Raw genomic sequence first — 15,838 nt, forward strand, 5'->3', positions numbered from 1 at the left:
TATATATGTGTGTGTGTGTTTTTTTTTATTTTTTATCAAGTAAATTATTTTTCAAGAAAATATTTTTTGTTGACCCTTTTAGTTTCTTTTAAACGCAAGTTCAACTAACTAACTCAATCATTAATTTTTTTTTTTTTAAAAAACCTAACCAACTAAATCTCAACGTAAAATTAGGGATTTAGTTTTCTTTTTGTTATTCAAATAATGGTAATTAAAAATAGGGAGTTTGGATTGAAAGAATATCTTGAACTTAATTATTTCAATTAAAAACCTAATTAATGTAGATTGAAAGAATGGAAGAATTAACATTGATTAATTTATTATCAACCCAGACTCTAATTAAGTATGATTATCTTTTTTCTAACAATTTTTTTTTTTTTTTGTTTTTTAGATGAAAGTGGACGTCAAATAAATGGAGTATAATTTATAATTTTGGAGAAGGTGTTTGGCTTTTCACTTTTGGATGAGCCAAAACTCCACAAAAACGATTGCAAAACGGAAACAGTTATATATAAATTAAGTACACGCGCTGAAGAAGGAGCTCACCCACCCACAGACCCACTTGGAAGGGGTTGCAGTACACGCGCTGAAGAAGGACTTGGACCACCAGAGCTTCCCTCCTTTCCTATCTTTCCGCGAACCTGCACGTGTCAACCCGCCAAGTTGAGCTGGCTCCTCATCCACGTGGCTCATTCCCACAGGTCAAAACCAGTCCCTTAATATCCCATCTCAGCCGTCCGTGTGATCCAACACAAGCCGACATCACCACTGTATGACCGTTCGTGGAAGTTATAAGACTTCGCAAAGAGAGAGAGAGAGAGAGAGGGAGACTCTCTTCTCTGCAGGTACGCGTATTTTCTTCTTTTCTTTTCAGTTTTTATTGTAGATTTTCTTGCTTTTTTCCTTTTGGTTTCAGCTAATTAAAGCTTTATTTACTGTTGGTTGAATCTTGTTTGTTGCTGATTTGTTTTCTCAATGTTGTTTTTACTGTGTGGAATGGTGGTTTCGCTGTATAACTGTCATTTGAGCTCCGTCTCTCTAGGGTTTAAGTTCATGGGATTGGTTTTAATTATGGGTTTGCTTTCTTTCTTTAAATTTGTTTTGTTTTTCTCTGCTTGAAATTTGTCAGCTTTGACCGACTTTGGTGTTTGTAAATCACTTGGTTGACTTTGATTTCCGTGTGCTTTAACTTGAAAATTTGGGTGTTTTTTGACATGGGTTCTTGGATTCTTGCTTTGCAATAAGTTGGTATGCTGTTTCTAGGTTTTTATTTTTATTTTATTTTTCCTATTTTTCTTTTAGTCTTCGGATTTCACAATTAAGAAGCACAATTTAGTTTTTTTTTTTTTTTTCCTTTCCTTGTAAGCAGAGTTGGTGCAGCGGTTACTCATAAATATTGCATCTTATTTGCACCTTTCAATTTTAATTTATAATGGATGAATACTATTATCCGCTATACGTCAACCTAGTCGAGCTCAAATTGATGAGTCAATTGGCAATGAATTCTGAAGTTGAAGGCTTTTTGGATACATTTTGGGTCTTCTCTTTTGAGTTAGGTTATTTGAATAATTTTTCTCTTTTGAGGAACAGTCATCTGTTTTACCAAATAAAAAAAAGCTGACATTAGTCGTAAATAATCAGTTTAGGATGCACAGCAACACACATTTATTGGAGTTGGTATTGGTGACCAGAGTGGTCATGGTCTTGGAAGAGGCGATTCTGGCTTGATGGTGGAGGTGGTTGGTGGTTGGTGGGGCTGTGGCGTCTAGATGTGAGCTTTGGCCTGGAATCATTTCTTTTATGTTAAAAAAGTCATTTAAAGAGCCTTACTGATAAACCTGTCTTTCACATCATTAAAGTTTTGAAAGCAAAAAAGTGCCAGTTGTAAAACGTAAGGGTGTTATATGTCACCTATTCTTATTGTAGGTCTTGATGTTTAGCTCTGAAAATATGTTAATTGAGAGATTACTCTAAAAGCTTAGGGTTAAAGAGAAAAATGTTATTTATTAATTAAATTATTGTTCCAATAGAAAGTATCATCTCTAATTCACTCCTACTTATTTTTTGGCTAATATACACGAAGTGGGAAATGTGATTTCATTTGGTTTCCACCCATGAGGGAGTTTTAGCAAACTTTTCCCCAAAAGGGCTATCTACATGGATGGCAGCCTTGGTAGGGGTGGACACGGGTAGGAATTTCTGGTATTCCAGAAACTGACCGTGCTTGTTGGATTTGAAATCCGAATTCCAATACCCGAGCATGCTTGCCTTTTTCTGTCGGAATTCCGGTATTCAATGTCGGGGTTGGGTATTCCCGAAACCTGAGAGAGAGTTAGAGAGAGCATGTGAGAGAGTCAGAGAGAGAGAAACCTGAGAACTTGAAATCAAAGCTTGCTGGCCGATGGGACTCTATGTCTAGGTCTTATTTCATCTCAAGCTCAGATTAGGAAGAGTTCCCTTGAAAACAGATCAATCATAATAAACAATACAAGAAAAGAAATGGATTCTCCTATCGGCGAGAAAGGCAAAAAGGTGGGGGGAGGGAATAGGGAAGAGTAAATCAATGGTGTCACTAGTCACTAATTAGGCCAGCTGGAGATCAGGGTGGCGTAGAAGGAAGAAGAATGTGGCGAGGGAAGAAGAGGGCTGAGTTGAGTAGAAGGTAGAAGAAGGTTAGAGAAGAAAAGAGAAAAAGGCTGAACTGAACGGTGTGAGATTTGAGAAGTGAATCACTTTAGGGGTTTTTGGGTTGAGAGAAAAATAAGTAAGAAGTGAAAATTTAAAAGTTTAATCAGGTTCCAGGTGGAGATCAGGGTGGGTCGGAAACCTCAAATTTTAAAAAGTCATTTCCGAATTCCAACCTGCCCCAGTCTGAATTTCTAAAACTTATATTGCCACAGTGTTTAAATCATACAGTACCCGGAGTTTCAGCTTGGATCGAGATGGATTATCGGGGAGGAGTCAGGTTTGGGTGGGTAATGCCCTCCCCTATGCCTTGGAACACATTCTTACAACAGGCAATCAAGTAAAAGGGGAACCTATGATTATCAGTCGATGTTATATGTGTAGATGGGATGGAGAGATGGTTGCTCACTTGCTATTACATTATCTGGTAGCTCGGAGCTTTTGGACATTGGTCTTCTCCCTTTACAACTCGAAGAAGCATTATTGGAAGTGGAGATTTGTTGTGCTTAGAGAGTAGCACCCCTTTCCCAATTTGGTGTGTATTGCAGCTTGGAATAATAGGAAAGCTTGAAATCAATCTTTGGAATGCTAAACATGGACTCTTGAGGGCACCAATTTAATTAGGCATTCTGACTGGCTAACATGTTCTTTGACTTGGTTAGTGATGGGTTTGGGTATGATAATTGTGGTGATTAATTTATGCTTCTAGGGATAAATTTTATGGATGCTTTGCCTTGCTTCCCTTGCTTTTTTCCTGAATAATCTTATGTAAATTATTTATCTGCAAGTTAATTTGCTTATATATTGTTGACTGAAGTTCTTAGAAATGCCAATTCTTTTAACAGATTTTTCAGTGCTTGTATACTGTATCACATAATTCCCATTGTTTCTATTGGTTGCTTCACACCTGTCTGTTTTTTTTTTGGTTCTTGACTTGTCTTTATTGTTTACATGATACAGTCCCTTCTGCCGGTTTGATTGTTTAGAGGGTGCTGTTTCCTACTGATGTTCCCAAATCAAGTTTGCAGTACATATCTGAAGTATAGATCAAATGCCCTCATTAAAAATGAAGACCAAATTGAGCACGGGCTGTTTCAAAGAAAAAAATGGTCTTCATGCATGTCAAAAGTCAAGTAAAATTTCCAAAAAATCATGCTCGTATGTCAGGATTTCTGAACACACAGCCGAGTTTGACACATGTATTCCTGAATGCGAGGATGGTAAGCAACTACTCTTAAGAAAGGCTAATGTTCTCAAATAAGCTGTTATGTACTTAATATCAAGGTTTTTTAAGCTCTTTCACATTGCCTTTCCGTATTTAGATATTTTGGGGTAGGTCTAGTTTGAACTATATGATAAACTACTACAGTTCATTCATTGATTCACCAAATGTGGACCATGTATCACATGGCATCAGGAGATTGTTTCAAAGTGGACCATGTATATTTGTCATAGTGTTATTAGAGTTGCATATTTTTATTTTTCGCCAACATAAAATATAATATAGCACAATGTTAGTGTCTCATATTGTTGGAAGATCGTAGTTCTAACCCGTATCTTTTTAGTTTATAAGATTTGACCTTTATTTTTATCTATTCAGAATTCATGAAGTTTCCGCTTAATTGTTCTGCTTTGAATTTTAAAGAGATAAATATGAATGCTGTCAATACTTAAAACACAAGTTAAAGAGAAAAGATTTGTTTAGAAGGATAAAACAGCTCACAAAGTACTAAAGTTGTTAAAGGAAAAAAATGTGGCTTTGGAATGTCCTCTTAGTTTCCACTATATTCATTTTGTTTGCAAATATATTTGTCTATCATTTTGAAGAAAAGAAGTGAATTTACTTTTTGAATAAGTTGTAGAATGATTATAATTGACTGTGTGACATGTCTCTGTTTCTTTTTGTATCCATCCAATTATACAAACAATGAGTAGTATCATAACATTCATTTACATGTGTTATGGGCTGACTTGTTTGGTAGTTTTGTAATTAGAGATGCTCATTTAAGTTCATCTGAAGTTCTTATTTTAAACGCCCCTTATCTTTGTTATAGTTTCTTTAAACACACAAGTGTCCATCAAGAACATTGAAAGTGATGGAGTCATTGACCGTGAAGAATTTCTGGATGAAGAAAATTCTCAGTTTCAGAACCAGCCATCATTTTTTGTTGATTCTGCAACCATTGGGAGAATGGTAAAATTTTTATTTCAAGAGAACAGACTTTATTTCTGCAGTTTGTCTTTTAGGATACCCTGACAGTAGTTACTAAATTTGCATAAGATAAATTAATTGCCTTTTACTTTGTTTTTGGCCCCTTTTTAAACATTGGCATGGAGTTGATGCATGTGGAGTTGTAAGGTGAATGTTCATTCATAAGTGTCTCTCGTAGCTATCTGCTAGTATATCAGTTTGTGACATCCTTTTATATGATAGTTATATGTTTGTGTCTTATGAATACCATTTTATTTTATTCTTTTTTGTCTTCTAATGAATGGTTTGATTATTCTTTAAGGACTCCTTTAATCTTAATTTCATTTTTTCCTTTTTTTTTTTCCTGAGATGAAATAAATCTATCTTTTTAATGTGGAGGTGGTTTATGCACAAGATTAAGGTTCTTCTTTATCAAAATTCAAAAACTTGCATTTTTGCGTCAGTTTCTATCATTTTCCTTTGTGCTTAGCTTTCATAATTTCCTTGTTCTCTTTTATTCTTCCAGTTAGGTGTTTCTCTTGTATGCATCTTGTGTACTCAAGTTGCGTCTTTCGCTCTTGATATTTTGTTTAGTTATTAAAAAAATCATTTTATGTACATACCATTGGGAAAGTAGTCAACACACACACACACACAACTCATTCACCATTTTCTAGCAACATAAGATTTTTGGATAAGTTGAAGTTTATCATGGTATCAGGTAGGTGTCTTAAGTTCAAATCCTATCTATACATTTAAGTTAAATATTCTACGTATTAGGCTTTACTCATTAAGGAGAGGTCTAAGTTACATGTAAGAGGAAGTATTAGATTATTGATTAAGTGATTTAATTTGTCCTTTTCTATTTGCTTAAACTTTTGATGTTAGTGGCAGTTTATTGCTCATTTTTATGTTATTTTTATTTTGACTGTTTGGAAGTTATGAATATGCTTGAAACTTCTCTTATTGACTATGTTTGTTCCCTTTTATTTATTTTTGGTGTAAAATCTTGTGGAATGAATAGAAGGGTTTTGAGAGTGTTTTTGTATTCAATTACAAATCTTTTATCCAGACTTTGGGACATGTGGTGAATTTGATAATATCCACATTGCCAATTTTCTTCTTAAAAAGATCTAGTATGGCTAGGAGGCCAGTATTGCTTAACTATCTGTGAACCTCATTGTGATGATTGGAGATGAACTTTTCTTTATTATAAGTTACCTTTTGATTGAAAGACATTTGAAAATTGTTAGAAGAATGTATTAGGGTTTGAGGGTATTTTAGTCTTTGTCATAATTATTTCAGCTTATATAATAATATGTTTGAGGTTGGCTACGTAACACAATATACGAGCCTCCTCTTCTTCTCTAACTTTTTCCATGCAAATCTATTGACATAGTATCAGAGCCTAGGGTTTATACCTTTAAAATTGTATTTTGTGATTTTTTATTTATTTATTTATTTTTTATGTATATAGTGATCCAGATAACTAACATTAAATATATGTTTCCTTGTTTTACATTTAGTTATGAATATTCTCCTCAATGTTCTTCTATCGTCATCTTATGTAGTCTTGTATTCTTCTTGTAACAATAATGGTTTGGTAATATGCAGGAATCTGCCCACAATTCAAACCTAGAGACGATTTTTTCTCCTGCTTTGGAGCCCATTGACAGCCATACTGAACCAAAAGCTGATGATGATGCAGGTATGACTTGCAATTCTGTTGGTTGAACACCCTTTTTTTTTTTTTTTTTTTTAAGTAATGCATTTCATTAAAAGCGTAGAGGGGCACAACTTTAGTACACATGAAGTATACAAGAGAAAACCCCTTTAATGAGAAGTTGAACACTTAATATCGATCTAGCATGTTTCCCATCCTTTGTAAGTGGATGGTCATGACATTCTTATAAGTTTGCTGGTGAAACCCCTACCAGAATTGAGCAATAGTTTCTTTTCACTTGACACTAGTATTTGTTTATTTTACAAATAAGAATAATAATATACCATGGATGTGTTGCTGAAAGTAGGACATTGAAAAGAAGAAGAAGAAGAAGAAACAAACAGATGTAAATGTTCTTTTGACTGCTAGTATTACCATGTATTTGCTTCATGCATGTGGACCAAGTTCTACCAATTTCTGGTCATTACGTATATATTTTTTATTTTCCTTGGTGCAAGAGAATTCTTTCTTGACGAATGTGACCATATAAAATTTGATTCTCAAAAATGTTGTTGAATTGAATGGGAGGATATGGGATGTGTTTTTTCAGCTTTTCAAAATCCCGACTTCAAGTATAAAATGAATTATTGTTTTTCACTACTTTTGACTGCTAGAACAAGTACTAAAGATATATTTTTCAAGCTTATCCGAGTTTTTACTTATCAAAAAATATTTTTCAAGCTTGAACAAAATTCTGGCAGTCTACATGCTTTGTCTGGAAACCCCAAGTTGCCTTTGGAAAAGAAATCATAAAAATTATGCATTTCATCTGCTGTTTACATACCTTGAATATGTCAAATTAGCAATTTCTCCATTTGCTTGAGATTGAATCAGATCGACCTTTTTCTTAATTTGCTTTAGGAAACAACAAAGATCCTGACATGCCAGGGTTGGGAGCTGATGAGAGTGATGATAACAGAAGCTCATCTGACTACCAAAGTTGTGATGTATCAGATTTCTACATATCTGATATGATTGTTGCTAGCTTACCCTACCATGGAAATGCATTTGATGATGATAATGGTGGGGCGAATTGCTTTCCTGATTATAAATGTGCTGAGCCTAGTTTGTTGTTTGATGTGACTGAGCAATATATGATGCTGCCCTTCCTTGAGGATACTGTCAAAACCAGCGATATCAACCATGCCAAATCATGTGAAGAAGCCATGTTGGGTTCTGATAATACTAGCTTGTACCTAGCAATTGATCAAATGAGACCCTGCAACCAGGAATTTGATGCCAACTCTGATTCAGATCAGGGAGAGTGCTTTGATCCACAGGTGTTTATAAAAAATTTACCGGAACTCTCAGATGTGGTATCAAACTTTCAGCCCGCTATATTGCCAGAGGAAACTCAGAACAGGAAACATGTAACACTAGTACTTGATTTGGATGGTATGGAAATTGAATCATACATATGTGTCCCATTACCCTTATGTTATCTTGCTTTCGTTTAATGTGATATTTCAATATTTCCAGTATATAGTATGAACCTTGATTAATTTGGATCTATTGGTCCAATTCATATGCTAGTACTGACACCATCTTGTCAACATCATTTGGTATGATCAAATATTTCTTAAATTATATAGGATTGGTGCTTAATGAAACTCATTTATACTATTGTTATAGGGTTCCTCCTTTAGATGGTCATTTATGGTTATTAAAAAGATGAAAATAAAATTTAAAAGCTAATGAAAGTGAACATAATGAAAATTTGGTCCCAGATTTGGCTTTGAGCATCTAACTGAAGTCACTGGTCTCAGTCATGTTATCTGGGATGGTATCCATTGTTGACCATCAAGCTTCGATGGATCAAGTTTCAGATGCAGTGTACATGTCACTTTGTCTATGAGGAAACATCAGAAATCTCTCAAGATGACACTGTTGTGTGGACCATGTTTATTCAAGTGACTTTGCATTTATTTCCAACATAAATTTAGTTGACTGTTCGGCCTAATAAGTTGAAAACCTCTGAGTTCATGTAGAACTTGAGAGTTTATTGGGAAAATATTTGTAGAAAGCAGGCATAAAGTTATGTATCATTTATACATCTAGATGTTTATATGTATATGTGTATGTATATATGATTTTGGAAAAATTTGGAATGTATTGAGAATTTTTTTGAGTGTTTAATTTAATTTAATTTTTTTTTTTTTTTCGCTTTTTTTTTTCTTGGTTAAAGACTAACAAGGTGCATTTTGGAACCAATATGGGATAAATATTTAAAGAACTTGATATTATGAAAGGGTTATGTTAAGATAACTGTATAATAGGGGCCTCTGTTTAGACGCTCCCTTAATCTGTGGTTCAACTTGGGATATGAGAGTAGGTCTTACTTTAATATTTAAAGAAGTTCTTGATATGAGAGTAGTTCTTACTTTAATATTTGTTTAGCATAGTTATAGTGTCATTTCTTTTTATTTTTGTTTTTAAGTGATTGTTATTGATGCTTGGTGAACCTGATTTCTTATATGCAGAAACCCTTGTCCACTCTACATTGGAACACCACGATGATGCGGACTTCACCTTCACTGTTTTCTTCAACATGAAGGAGCACACTGTATATGTAAAACAGAGGCCTTATCTTCATATGTTCTTGGAGAAAGTTGCGGAGATGTTTGAAGTAGTTATTTTTACTGCAAGCCAAAGCATTTACGCAGAACAACTTCTTGATACACTGGATCCAGATGGGAAGCTTATATCTCGCCGGGTTTACCGTGAATCATGCATTTTTGCAGATGGTAGTTACACTAAAGATTTGACTGTTTTAGGTGTTGATCTTGCAAAAGTTGCCATAATTGATAATTCTCCTCAGGTACATCACCTGCCCATTTTGTCAATGATAATTTGACCCTTGGCTTGCTTCCTGTTTTTTGTTAATTTTCTTGCTCTGTTGTTCAAATTTAATTTTTGAGGTATTCTGAGCAACTCAGATTATATTGGGATACCAACTTAGGTTTAGTTGGAAGTGCATTCCTTAACCATGAAGGTGGGAATTTCTTTAAAGATAGCAGAAAGAGAGAAAGAAAAGGCGAAGAGGGGGGGGGGGGGGGGGGGGTGGGCGTTGTTGAAATGAAGGGAAGTGAAACTTATGTGGATCTGATTCCATGGTTTAACAAGTAATACCTGAATTTTGGTTGGATGGAAATGCATATATTTAGGCAGGAAATTCATACTAGAATTTAGTATTATGTCAGGTTAAAATGTAGGAAGGTAAAGGTTTCTGGGCTAGCCAGCTTAGTCTAAGGTTAAGATAACTACAAAAGGAAGATAGAGAAACTGAATAATGTCATGAATGTGCTTCATATTGACATGAGAACATAGTGTCTATATTATCCAAAATGAAAGGGTTAGCAGAAAGTGAAAAAAAAACAACAAAAGAAGTTGTCTCTATCCTTATTGTTGTTTTGATCATTTCAGGTTTTCCGGTTGCAATTCAATAATGGGATTCCTATAAAGAGTTGGTTTGATGATCCATCGGACTCTGCACTAATTTCCTTACTTCCCTTCTTAGAGACCCTGGTTGATGCTGAAGATGTCCGGCCGATCATTGCCAAGAGATTTGGTAACAAGGAATAAGAGCCTTTTTTTTTTTTTTTTTCCTCATTAGCTTGAATATAGCAGCTTCTTGCCCCTCCAGTCTATTTTAAAGAAAAAATTGGGTTCTAGTTTAGGTGCTCAATACCATTTCCCTCTTTGAGCTCTTGAGATTATTAGCTATACGATGAAACTATTGCTTGTCTAATTGTTGGTTCAGCTCTTGGTGCTTCTCTCTTCCTTTTTCTCTTCTCAGTTGACAACTCTATGGAGTGCTTTGTCTAATTTGGTTGTAAGGTAGTATAGAGATTTTCACTTAAATATTTAAAATGTACAGTTCAAGTTGCTATTTTATTTGTAAGGAGGTGTATATAGATTGTTATCATATTATGAAATGTAATTCTTGCAGACTGTTGCTTTCTTTCCTATCTTGTGACCTGAATTTGCGCTTATAGTTTCTTATTGCTCTTTATTCTTCTGTCTTTGAAGAGAGACGGCCAAACTATGTGCATACTTGTAGTAAGAAGTTGAAACTTTGGCCTTTGAAATCTCTAGCAATGATGTTATCCTTTCTACTTGCCTCATCACTTCTGTGATATTGTTTGAGGTTTTTCGTTAATTCATTGTTCATGCTCACAAATGATTAGGAAGTACATTTGGCAAGATTATTATCTTTTCCTTCACTGGCACTTGCAATGTACAGTGGATACAAAAGGAAATGCTTAAAACATAAATCCTTTGAGAAGAGGTGGTAGCAGGTAGTAATGACAATGAAATTTCTTTAAGAAGCTAGTTACCAAAACAAGAATATCCCTGAAAGTTGATCTAAGCTAAGATCAGAATAATTGATGCTATTTCAAATATTCATTTGACAGTTGCATGGTTACCTGTCAGAGGAAAATATAATAGAAGTTAAAATTCGAAACATAAACAATAGAAATTAAAAAGTACAAAGGACAATCAAAGCCCAGTATGAGTCCAGGAGATTGGAAGGACTGTGTCTTTATGATTCATGACCGCTAAAATTTCTCTCCAGGCATGGGGAAAGGTAAGTTTTGCTTTCATATAGTTTGGTGACATATTTTCAAATGACCCAGAAGCCACTCTTCAATAGCTTTTGTTGGGATTAGGTCCACCAGGTTGGGATGGGCGTTGTAAACCTCAATAATTTTTACCAGCTTTTCTAGGGTTCCCCCTTCTCTGTGCTTCTGTAATTAATTCTCTTACTTATCCCAGAGAAGAAAAAGGAATAAGAAAAAACTTTGATCAGGTTTTGAAGACCTGTTAGGTGTTGATACCTTTGTTTTCTTTTCTTTTTTTAAACGTTTTAAGCTGATTCACTAATTCCTATACTGTTGTTCAATAGTTATCTTCTCTTTTCCGTGCTCTGTGCATGAATTTGATTTTTTGGTTTCCTTGTTATTGAAATGTATTCTATTATGTTATGGTTTCCGCTCATATTTTCAAAACTGTTCTTAGCTTTCAATCTGAATTTCATCCTTGTTAGTATTACTCCAGTTCTCTCTAGCTTGCAGTTGGACGTATGTTTTCACATAGGATATTGATGCAGAGTGATTTTGAATTAATTGCATAGCTGGAGAGTTGGGAGGTAGAGTTCAAATAGAGGGACTTTATGGGCAAATTATGCTGGTTGTTCTTTTAACCCGTTTCTGTGTCTTCTACATAAGTTGCAAGTTAGTGATTCCGTGTGATAATTCCTTGATATAATACACATATAACAATATGTAGACACATCTAGACTGCTCTTAAGAGTTTTAATAGATATTTGAAGATAAATTTTATTTCAGTAATTGAATTGAATATTTGGAGTTAGAATAAAGGCTTAGTTCAATTAATTAGATTGAAAAGATCAAACTAGGCAAAGGGGTTAGAGATAGAGAGGAAACTATTTCTTATTAAGATGGTATGGGTTTGAGATGCATTATGCTAGTAGAGATTAAATTTATGCTCCTCTCTGACCTAGTGTTCTCAACAAGTAATTTTACCTTGTTAGTGAAAATCCTCATGTGGCTGCATGTGCTGGATTATAAGTTTCTACTGTTGGATCAGGCGCTATGAATTTGAATTAGAAACTTATGTTTGAATTGATGATCAAGCCTCATATGGATGGGAGCAGCTCCTGAGTTAACGAATCTGTTGAGAGATCCTCGAGCAGATTGTGAAGGGAACATGGTCTGAACTGCTCATCTACTACAGTGAAGAATTATTGGAGAGAAAAAGATGATGAGTTATGGGTGTATAAATTAGCTAATTATCGCCTGTTTGTCATGATCTTCTACCTGAATCTAATAATCTATTACACTTTCACAATTTTGTATACCCTTTTCTGCAGGTCATTGGAAGATCTGCTAATGGGAAAAATAGTAGGTACGTGGGGTTTTTTTGCTTCTTACCTTTTATCACAAGTTTGTAGGTATAGGTATGTAACGTACAATGCATTTTTCTGATCATTTTTTTTTTGCTTTGAATATCTGAAGCAACATTGAGAAAGTTACTTGTGTAATCTCATTTGGAGATAATCAGATTGTTACCATTTATTACAACTTTTGTATAGTTTTATTTTCTTGTCATTTCTTGTTTGGTACTAACCATTGGCTATTTCTATGTAATATAACACTTGGTGGGTTGTGTATATATATATATATATATATATATAGAGTATCCAGCTAGTAGTGTTTTACCTTCTAACACTTAGTGGAGCGAATGATAGTGACTTGATCATGATTTGTTGACTTGATGCTGCCATTGCTTGTACAATTCAAATGGTGGCTTTCCCCTTTGAAATTGTACAAGTTAATGGGTTGTGTATATATACATATATATGTGCTTATTGGATGAAATTATGTGAGGGAAAGTATAATCTTTCCTTTCATCGATTCCTCTCTTTCATGAATGAATATTACCATTTGCATTAATCAGGTTTTTACTCGGTTAATCTAAATGGCAATGACATGTCAACCTGTCAATTAATGAGTGAATTTGGTACGAATTCAATGCAATTAGTGCAAAAATGAGTGATTTAATAACATTAAAATGAAAGAAAGTAGACCCAATTTCTATGGACAAACCCAATCTTCTCCTCCTCATCCCTCTTCCCTCTTCCCTCTTCATATTTGGGAGGGGAAATTTTCTTTGGAATTCCAATTTTCCATTTTATTTTTTATTTTTTTTGGTTGGTCCATTCAAGAATACATGAACATGAACACCGACTATTTTGATATGAAATCATTTTTATTAGCATTGAGAACGGGGCAGGAAATTTGATTATGACAAAAGCAAGTTTAAAAATTATTTAGGGTATCATGGGATGTGTGCGTGAATGCTAGGGTTTAAAGTGGAGACCTAAACCACATTTATAAAAGCCCTAATTCCATCTTGACACATCATAATAGAATTGAATTAAATGGGGCTTTAAATTGGTCTCTAAACACAAAATTAAGCTTGTGCTCATATTGATCATATTTAATGAACCTTATTCAGCTAATTATATATAGGCCTGTTTACGAATAATAATAATAATAATAAATAAATTATAATAATAATTTCCCACTTGGGCCACATTGACCTACTTAGTGAATCTTATTAGCAAGTCCTTTAAGTGGACTAGCTATGGCCATAAGGTCCACTAATATTATTTCCTTATTGTGCTGATCTAATGGCCCTACCTCACGTGATTACTAGTTTTTGTATTATTTATTTATTTATTTATTTTATAGGAAATCAATTGTAGGAACTTTAACTGGTTTTTAAAATTAGGGTTAAATACTTTTTTTTTTTGCTTGTAATTCAATTACTTTATTTTTTCCCACCTTGATACCCTAAGCCAAATGAGGGTAGCCGAGCCACCCCCCTAGCCTGTTGGAGGAGGTTTCGGCCACCCCATTTTGCAAGTTGGGGTGCTTTGGCCACCCCCATTTTGTTCAAAGGGGGTGGCTCGAGCCACCTTTTTTAAAAAAATTTTAATGTTGTAAATAATTTTAGTTTTTAAAATTTTCTATTTCTTTAATTTTTAATGAGGTATAGAAACACATGTTAATTTTTTTAAGGGCATCATCTTTGAAATGAAGGTATCATCTACAATACGAATTGAAACTTAGGTAAAAAAAAAAAAAAAAGTTATTAAATCACACGGGGTTCAAAGGTATTTAACTCTTAAAATTATAGCATCGGATTTTTCCTCATAAAAGAAATCCTCCAAGTTCTAAGAGAGATGATTTAGATGCAATTTATTTGAGTTTACATATAACCCTTTGAAAGCTCCAAATTTTCAACTAACATAACATACTATATTTACGGGTGTTTAGAAAATGATGGCATATTTATTTGACTAAAGATAAAGAGAAAAGTAAACAATCAATTTAAGGTGATGTAGAAGATCTCATTCCGCTTTGGTGAGGGACGGTACATGTAGTGTCATTAAGACTAATCATACAAAAGAAGTATGGGCTTTAGCAATGACATAAAGTCGCAGCTAAATTAAGCTCTCTTTAGGTTGTTGCTAATAAACATTAACGACGGCAAAAGTCATTGCTAGAGTCGTTACAATTAACAAACAACGAGCGCCAATTCCTCGGCAAACCAGAAAGATCTCATCGCTAAATACACACGGCTCCCACCCATAACTGCATCTGTCATCATCTCCGAGCATTTGATCTCATCTCATTTAATGAATATGTATGTGATAATCCAATTGCTGGTAGGAATGTATGTCACTTAGAGTCTACTGCTGTACATGAAATCCTGGTTTGAATGGCATTATTCTTCCATCCCAAACACCCACCCACCATCAATTAGAACCCCAGATTATCAGTAGTACTATAAAGCATGCACATTTCAATTTCATACAAACTTGGTGATGAGACAAAAACCATTTATTTTGATATTGAAAGACAAAAACCTCAATCTTAACAATTTATTCTTCTTCATAGCTAAACAAGAGATATTGAAAGTTGGTCCTTGTGAAATTCTACGTAGAAACATGAAGTCTCCAAAGAATAATCATATCAACAATTGCAATTCTCAACAGAATAATCATCATCAATAGCAATTTTTCTTCTCTTTACCGCCATCCCAATTTTCAAGATCAAGCAGAAATTCCCGGTGTAGAGAATAGTACTTATCCTCCTCTTCCTCCTCCTCCTCCTTATTCTCATTATCAACCATTTCTTCTTCACAGAGAAACCAAGTTACCAGAGAATCCAGAATTCCCCGCTGAACCTCATCCTCCATTGCAATTCTCCGCGATCGAACTTCATTCTTGAACCTTTCAGTGTTCACAAAAGAAATATCAACCTCATTCTCATTATAATCTTTTGCTTCTTCACGCGCCCACCCAGTACCCTGCTCCACAGTATGATCGTCAATGGAATTTGATTCATTCTCGGTGGCTTCGTTCTTGCCCATCAAATCAGAAACAACAATAGGCGCAGTATGATCTTGGATAATAGTTCCATCTTCTTCTGTCTGATGACCGATGCCCGGTGACAGAGCGTGACTGGGATCCTCACTTGCCATGGACGGTCCTGTAAAAAAGAAAACCAAGTTTATGAATACAAACAGGCCTGAAACGCCCTAAACAAGATTACCCAGCTGAAACTAAATAACACAAAAAGAACAAAAATGGAGAGATAATTGGAATTCCAAAGCGAAAGCCTTACAAGTTTGTTATTGCTGGTGTT

At 34.5% G+C, this 15,838-nt stretch overlaps 1 protein-coding gene across 5 annotated transcripts; it reads left to right on the forward strand.

The window, feature by feature from the left end:
* Positions 1–755: 755 nt before the first annotated feature.
* On the forward strand, positions 756–12,598 carry LOC132170892 (uncharacterized). 5 transcript variants are annotated; one of them, XR_009439002.2, is made up of 9 exons: positions 756–845; positions 3,646–3,905; positions 4,740–4,879; positions 6,491–6,584; positions 7,461–7,994; positions 9,080–9,417; positions 10,023–10,167; positions 12,257–12,387; positions 12,493–12,536. XR_009439002.2 is itself a non-coding variant. In XM_059582038.2 (8 exons), the coding sequence occupies exons 2-8, from the start codon at positions 3,737–3,739 to the stop codon at positions 12,510–12,512; spliced, it is 1,440 nt and encodes a 479-aa protein (XP_059438021.2). In that variant the 5' UTR covers positions 756–845; positions 3,646–3,736; the 3' UTR covers positions 12,513–12,598. The 5 variants fall into 5 exon arrangements, 4 of the variants coding, with proteins under 4 accessions (XP_059438021.2, XP_059438020.2, XP_059438019.2 ...); XM_059582038.2 differs by lacking the exon at positions 12,257–12,387 and having other exon boundaries at positions 12,493–12,598; XM_059582037.2 differs by having other exon boundaries at positions 12,210–12,512.
* The last annotated feature ends 3,240 nt before the right edge of the window (positions 12,599–15,838 follow it).

Source organism: Corylus avellana, chromosome 1 (genome assembly GCF_965113065.1).
Source record: "Corylus avellana chromosome 1, dhCorAvel1.hap1.2, whole genome shotgun sequence".
In the NCBI taxonomy this organism is placed as follows: Eukaryota; Viridiplantae; Streptophyta; class Magnoliopsida; order Fagales; family Betulaceae; genus Corylus; species Corylus avellana.

Bases quoted from the DNA above. Each gene is read 5' to 3' on its own strand.
- LOC132170892 (XM_059582036.2), top strand. From the start codon at position 3,737: ATGCCCTCATTAAAAATGAAGACCAAATTGAGCACGGGCTGTTTCAAA. The intron at 6,585-7,460 runs GTATGACTTGCA...AATTTGCTTTAG, and splicing joins AAAAGCTGATGATGATGCAG to GAAACAACAAAGATCCTGAC. The intron at 10,168-12,256 runs GTAACAAGGAAT...TTGATGATCAAG, and splicing joins GATCATTGCCAAGAGATTTG to CCTCATATGGATGGGAGCAG.